The sequence below is a fragment of the Brassica oleracea genome, chromosome C2 (assembly GCF_000695525.1).
Source record: "Brassica oleracea var. oleracea cultivar TO1000 chromosome C2, BOL, whole genome shotgun sequence".
Classification (NCBI taxonomy): Eukaryota; Viridiplantae; Streptophyta; class Magnoliopsida; order Brassicales; family Brassicaceae; genus Brassica; species Brassica oleracea.
This window is the reverse complement of record NC_027749.1, coordinates 39,150,201-39,158,008: the sequence shown is the minus strand read 5'-3', so window position 1 is coordinate 39,158,008 and position 7,808 is coordinate 39,150,201. Positions and strand designations below refer to the sequence as shown.

At 31.0% G+C, this 7,808-nt stretch overlaps 1 protein-coding gene across 1 annotated transcript; it reads left to right on the top strand.

Moving 5' to 3' along the window:
• Positions 1 to 392: 392 nt before the first annotated feature.
• Positions 393 to 2,591, top strand: LOC106322586 (abscisic acid 8'-hydroxylase 3-like). Its single transcript, XM_013760647.1, has 6 exons — positions 393 to 699; positions 794 to 1,112; positions 1,210 to 1,596; positions 1,689 to 1,854; positions 1,936 to 2,161; positions 2,260 to 2,591. The coding sequence occupies exons 1-6, from the start codon at positions 491 to 493 to the stop codon at positions 2,363 to 2,365; spliced, it is 1,413 nt and encodes a 470-aa protein (XP_013616101.1). The 5' UTR covers positions 393 to 490; the 3' UTR covers positions 2,366 to 2,591.
• Positions 2,592 to 7,808: the final 5,217 nt, after the last annotated feature.

Genomic DNA, 7,808 nt, shown 5'->3' with positions numbered 1-7,808 from the left:
ATAAATTTTATTTTCTGATGATCAATAAATTTAATATTTTATCAATTATTTTAAAATATTTAAAAAATAGATAAACGCAAGTACTTAGAGTAGGAGGCTATCAATTAACATGGCAAACATTTAATTAATTAAAAGACCCTCCTTTGTCTCTACTTAAGAGCCAAAATTGCCCCTTTCCCTTGACTTAATTCCAATTTAAAACAACTCACAGCGATGGCTCATCTTTGGTCAAAATCTCGCACGCTTCTTTTTTTGGCATGCTCTTGAACACGTGCTCTCGTCACTCTCTCTCAAATGAGCTGGCTCAAGAACAAAAAGGCTCCTTTTAGGAAACTCCCTCAAATGTCTCTCTCTCCTCCACTGCCTATAAAACTAAATCATCTCTCCCACTTGAGCTTCCATCTCAACACAACACAAGAAAACCTCCATCAGAGAGTGAATCACATACACTGTTCAAAACACGAATTGGTTTTGTCTAAAATAAAATACAATGGATTTCTCCGGCATGTTTCTCACTTTCTTCGCGACGGCTCTGTTTCTTTGTGTACTCCGGTTTATAGTTTCAGCCGTCGGATTCTGCCGTAGCTCCTCCTCGAAACTCCCACTTCCTCCGGGAACAATGGGTTACCCTTACGTCGGCGAAACATTTCAGCTTTACTCACAAGACCCAAATGTCTTCTTCGCTTCAAAACAGAGAAGGTCTAATTGGCACCCCAAACAAAAAACAAAAAACAAATTTTATTCTCTAAAAACAAAAAGTTTGACTTTTTATTCATCTTTATGGTAAAAACAGATACGGATCGGTGTTCAAGACTCATGTACTGGGATGTCCATGTGTGATGATCTCAAGCCCTGAAGCAGCGAAATTCGTACTGGTCACAAAATCTCATTTGTTTAAACCAACTTTTCCGGCGAGCAAAGAGAGGATGCTTGGGAAACAAGCCATCTTCTTCCACCAAGGAGACTATCATGCTAAACTCAGAAAGCTCGTTTTAAGAGCTTTCATGCCTGATTCAGTCAGAAACATGGTCCCTAACATTGAATCAATCGCTCAAGAATCACTCAGTGCTTGCGATGGAACTCAGCTCAACACTTACCAAGAAATGAAAACAGTAAGCGCCCCACACCTTTCAAACTCTTTTAAAAACAGAGTATCCGCTGTTTTTGTTCTAAAACAGAGCATCCTCTGTTTTTTTTTTGTATCAACAGTACACTTTCAACGTGGCGTTACTCTCGATACTCGGAAAAGACGAAATCTTTTACAGAGAAGATCTAAAACGATGCTACTACATTCTCGAGAAAGGCTACAACTCGATGCCGATTAATCTCCCGGGAACGCTATTCCACAAAGCCATGAAAGCTCGCAAGGAACTAGCTCACATCCTCGCAAAGATCTTAACCAAGAGAAGACAGAACCCATCAACGCACAAAGATCTTCTCGGATCATTCATGGAAGACAAAGAAGGATTAAGCGACGAGCAAATCGCAGACAACATAATCGGAGTTATCTTCGCGGCAAGAGACACGACCGCGAGTGTGATGACGTGGATCCTTAAGTACTTAGCAGATAATCCAACTGTCCTCGAAGCTGTCACGGTAAGTACATATTTTTCAAAAGGACACGTTAAGATCTCTCATAAAAAGAGTGGCAGTTTGGTAAATTAATAAGGTTTTATTGGGTAAAACAGGAAGAACAGATGGCGATAAGGAAAGGGAAGAAAGAAGGAGAGAGCCTCACTTGGGAAGATACAAAGAAGATGACACTAACTTCTAGAGTCGTCCAAGAGACAATGAGAGTTGCTACAATCTTATCTTTCACATTTAGAGAAGCTGTTGAAGATGTTGAATACGAAGGTACACATATATGAGATCGTATTTATACCAAAGATGTTACCTATTTTAAAATATGCTAAATTTTGAATCATTTTTTTACAGGATACTTGATACCAAAAGGATGGAAAGTACTGCCGCTATTCAGAAACATTCATCACAATGCTGATTTCTTTTCTGATCCCGGAAAATTTGATCCATCCAGATTCGAAGTTGCGCCAAAACCGAATACATTCATGCCATTTGGGAGTGGGATCCATTCATGTCCGGGCAATGAGTTAGCTAAACTTGAAATCTCCATTCTAATCCATCATCTCACCACTAAATACAGGTTGGTTACCTATGAAAATCATGTCTTTTTAACGTTGACTTGAAAATTAACTTTTTCGAAATATTTTGGCTTATAAATGGTGTTTTGGTAATTTTCAGGTGGTCAATTGTGGGACCAAGCGATGGAATTCAGTATGGACCGTTCGCTCTTCCTCAGAATGGATTGCCTATTGCCTTGGAACGAAAACCAGAGGCTGACGTATGAACAATTACGAGAGTACACCCATTAGCTTTCTAAAACTAGAAAGTGAGGAATTTAAAGAGAATTTTTACTTCATGGGCTAAAAAAACAAGAATGTAGAAATGAAAGAGAATAATTAGGAAAAATCCCAAATGGGACCCCCCAAGTGTACATACATTTTAGTTATTTGTTATTATAATTTTAGTTCAGGTTTAGTAATTGCAGTGAATTAAATTTTGAGATTTGTTTTTGTTATGTCTCTCAAGTTGTATATTCTTATGTTATCAATGTTATGAATACCATTTATGGAATTTTCAAGTAAGAAGTTATCAATTTATAATTCCAGCATCCCCGACCCCCAAAATTCTCTCAAAACAACGGTCAAACTCTAGAATTCCTTTTGTCTAGATTTCACTTCTCTAGGCTTCTTAAGTGGTTGTTGTTCCTTGTCGATGCCAAAGAGGAGAACCTTTCTTGATTGTTTTTTTTTTGGTTTTTGCCCTTTTTTAGTTTCTTCAAATCTCTTTTAATGGCTAAAGAGTCTCTTGGTTTGTTTTGACATTGTTTCTCTGCCGACGAGGTGGATGGTTATGGATGTGGAGTGTGGTGTTTCGGAGGTTTCGCAAATTTGGGATCTGTTTGCTAGTTGGTTGGGACTTCGTGATCTGTGTAGACGTGTTGATCTCCAGTGAAGCCTTCCTATAGCCTTTGAAGTGTGATTTGAGTATTCAATCCTTGCTCTTGGTCCAGGGTTTATTGTCGGTTGAGTTCGAGTTTGATTTGATGTGAGTAGTGATCTGGTTCGCCGTGGAAGTAATAGTCGATTCATATATGGTGTTATTTGATCTTTAAACCTGTTCAGTTGCTTGTCAATCGAGGTTCCAGATCTCTAAAGAATTAGACTCTCTCTTCCCTCTATATATCTCCTTACTAGTAAGGTTGTGTCATGCTTTTACTTAGCCTAGTTGTTGTCGTCTTTTATGGTGTGGATGGATGTATTCAAAGTATTTCTAAACCTATGCTTTTATCTTGAGAAATGTGGGTCTTTTTTAGTCTGTGACAGATGTTGTTTTATATGTCTCGTGGAGATCCAATGGTTTTATTTGTGTTACGTCATGGTAAAGCTAAAGAAATAACAGCGTTAGGCTGAACGATCTTTAAACTTTCTTAAAATTATATGTTCGACTCTTTGGGTAAGAAGTTTCTTAAAATCCACAAACAAAAATTCCTGACTTGTTTTTTTCCTCAATTCCACAGTCGAATCGTTTTTCTCTTTGGCTACTTCATTAGGAAAGAACGTACTTCAGTTCTTCAAACTTAGCATAAAGTTTAATTTTAATATTCTAATGCATTCTATCATATTTTGTTTTGATTAAATAGTTTGTCTTCGAAAATATTGCAATCTTTATTGGATTTTGGCTCCGAAAATAATATAATCTTCACTAGTTTGTGTTAAATTTCATGTTATAAATATAACTTAATAGATGACAAAAATATTCTAAAAACAATATTTCCAACAAAATTTGCAGTATTCAGTAATATTTTATTACCGCTTACAAAAAATTAACTAAAGTTTTCATGTACGCTATTTTGTGCCAAATCAAATCTTATTAACCGAAGTAACTAATTTGCAGTAGTCAGTAATATTTTATTAAATTTTTATCACGCTTACAAGAAAAATTAACTAAAACTTTCATGTATGCTATTATTGTCAAACAAAATTTTAGTAACAGAAGTAACTAATTTGCAGTAGTCAGTAATATTTTATTAAATTTTGATCACGCTACAAAAGAATTAACTAAAGTTTTCATGTGGGCTATTTGTGTCAACACAAAATTTTTATAATCAATGTAACTAAGTAGGGGTTATTGGTCGTTGTATTTTAATGGATTTGAAAATCCGAACTAAATCTAGTGTTATTGGTTCTGTGATTTTAAAATATGTATTAAAATCATGTGTTATTGATTTAATGATTCATAAATTCTATGTTAAATCAAGTGTTATTCAATCGTACGGATTTACTAATATATTTGATTTTATAATGGATTTGAATAGATTTGTTTAGATTTTTTAGTTAAAAATACAAAGACTCAAATCCGATAGAAAACCTCTGGATTTACATATTTACTTGGATTTTAAATCTCATGCCTAATTTGCATTTTGCAGTACACAAAGAAATCATATAAGAATTTAATATATGACATCTATTATAGCATTTATATAGAATCATGATCAATACTTATGTAAGCTGTAACACTAATTATTACTCTTTCTGTTCTTAAAAGATCCATGTTTTAGAATTTTCACACTTTTTAATAAAACATATTAAAACTTAGGTATAAATGCATAGTTTTTTGTAATTTTATATTTCCTATATTTTTAAACCAATAAGATTTTAAAAAATGAAATTAATGTTCTTGAACTTCACAATTTTTCACTATTAGTTGACAAAAAATACATTGAAAATATAAAATATGTATCTTTTTGAAACAAAAATCTTTTCTAGAATATAGATTTTTTAGGAACGGATAGAATAGATAATAGTAGTAGTAAGTGGCTGGTCAAAAGAATTTAATACCTTTCGCGGAAGTAAATATCAAATAAATTTGAAAGCAGTTTACAAAAAAATTAAATATCAAATAAACCACAGTTGGAGTAAATTAGTTTAGAATTTGTTTTATTAAATAAAAAAACTAGATTTTGATTTCCGTATGAAAAGACGGGTATATTTTTTGTTTTATTTTTTCAATATTTCAGAAATTTAACTTTTATATATTGTTTACAATAAGTTAAATTTAATAGAATGTTTGGAACTATACTGCATTATTATATTTTTACATTGAAATCGAGGCCTATGTTATCATAGATATATATATCAAAGAGTCGACGCTCGGTTGTAAATCAAAGAGCCGCTAGTGGGCCCTCAAGGAAAAAAAAAAGTAACAGCTATCATGTTGTAGACAAAATAGAACGTGGTGAGTTTAGGAATAGTTAGATACAGTTATTAAAAAGTCAGTTTTTAAAAAAGTTGGTCCAATGGCAATAGATGTAATATTCCGGGGAAAGTTGAGGGCAAATGTTAGAAATGATTTTGTATTAATAGAATAGATAGCTTAAGAATTGCTAAAGGCCGATTCCATTCTAATCTTTTTTCACGGAGGACTTTGACCCATAAGTCGGGAAATTTGAGCCAACTTGGTCAATGTCTGCTCGGTCGATGTGTTCTATTTTATTTATACTCAATGCCGGCCCTGACTTGACTTAAAGCTCGTAAAGCTAGTGTTTTAGACGCCAATTTAAAATAATAATTTAAGGGTATTACAACTACTAAATCGTTTTCCGCGTAAATGTTAACAATTTTACAAAAAAATTTAATGCCTAACATTTAGTATGAGAATGGGAAAAATGACATGGACTGATTTTGGTTGTTTGAATATTGCATATAATTTTATTTTGGATTTTCTAAACTGTAATAAATTGTATTTATTAGTTTTTTTTTAAAATACCAAGACTAATTTCAGAATACAAAAACTGTTTGAAATACAATCGAAATGTTGTTTTTAGTTGGGTTTCTTTGAAGATTATCCTATGAATTGTATAGGTTTTTTTTTTGCTCGAACTCATGCATTAAATTTTGATTTTATCTTGTCTCTGTGAATAAAAGTTATTAATCATAAAGATATTTTGGGTTGTTTGCTTTTACCATTATTATATATTTAACGGATAATGTTTGTCACCACAATAATTTTATATTTATGATTACTTATGTTTTTCAGCTTTGTGAACATAGATACTTAGTTTACTAGCTGTGAAAGCTTTATGATCGGTGTATAATATAAGTTTTACATAAGATGGAAGGTATGTTAGAAATGTTAAAATTGTCTTTCACAGGTACATGTTTCTACTAAGCATATAATTAAAGAAAGTATATATGATCTTTCATCAATTACTATTTTACAAATTAAGTATTTATAAATTATACAATTTTCAAAAAGTATAAGTTGTGGTGACCAATATAATGACTTTACATTTTATATAAAACATTATAATAGATACTAATTTAAAGAAAATTCATAAATACACTATATTGTATTTATATATTCTATGCTTTAATTATTTTATTTTTTAAAACATTATAAATACACTATATTGTATTTATATATTCTATGCTTTAATTATTTTATTTTTTAAAACATTATAAATACACTATATTGTATTTATATATTCTATGCTTTAATTATTTTATTTTTTAAAACATTATAAATACACTATATTGTATTTATATATTCTATGCTTTAATTATTTTATTTTTTAAAACATTATAAATACACTATATTGTATTTATATATTCTATGTTTTAATTATTTTATTATTTAAATATCTGATTTATATCGTTTGAACTGTTTTATCATTTAAAACTATAATAAAATTTTCGATTTGATTGATCTGGATCTCTTCCACATAGTATGGTTGATCTACACTTCTTTTACTTAATGTGCATAATCTACATGATTTGCGTTGTTTGAACTATTTTTATCGGTTAACCTTAGAATTAGGTCCAGCCTTAAGACAATTCATCCCATAACAGTATATTATCTTGTTAAGAATTTCAAATTAATAAAATCTAATTAGTCACAACAATCATTGGATTTTTATGAACGATTTTGTTATATATAAATTTATGAGGTTATGTTGTTTGAAAGTTTTGATACCTCCAAAGATTCCAGTAAGCACGCCGGTTTATTAGGACATGCACATATGGTCCACCTCTACTTGCCTACCAAAACAACACCAACTTTGGTATCAAACCAATCAATACTATTAAATTAGGAACATGACCTATTGATATATGTATGGTCTAACTATTTTAGTACAATTATAAAAATTTCTTATTAATCATTTAAGAAAAACATTATACAAAGAAAAACATAGATATAACTAAAACACACAGAAATATAAAAATTAACTTTTTAAAAAATATAAAACAAAAAATATACCCGCCCAGAATCTAGTTATTAAGTTAAATCATTTATTTACGGGATCTTTTTATTTACAACTATTGCTTGTGGTCCAAGTTAACCTTGTCTAGAAGGGCAACCACCAACTCGCGTTGAATTTGAAAATCAACAAAAAAATGGAAATTCATGAACCAGAAACACAAATAACAATCTCAAAGCTTATTAGTTATCATTCCCAAATTTTATTACAAATAAATACACAGCAAGCAAAAAAAGAGTTCGATTCTCGAAAACCCTTTTAGCTCACCATCTCAAGATTTGATTCCACAAAATGGAATTAATATCTAAAAAATCAAATCAATTGAACAAAATATTAACATAATAATTGAATAAATAGCCAACAAACTTTTCTTAAAAAAATGAGAGCTTGACGAACCTTATTTTATTTTGTCAGACCAATAATAATATTATTGGCATGCTTTACGAAGAATCTCTAACAATGACGTAGT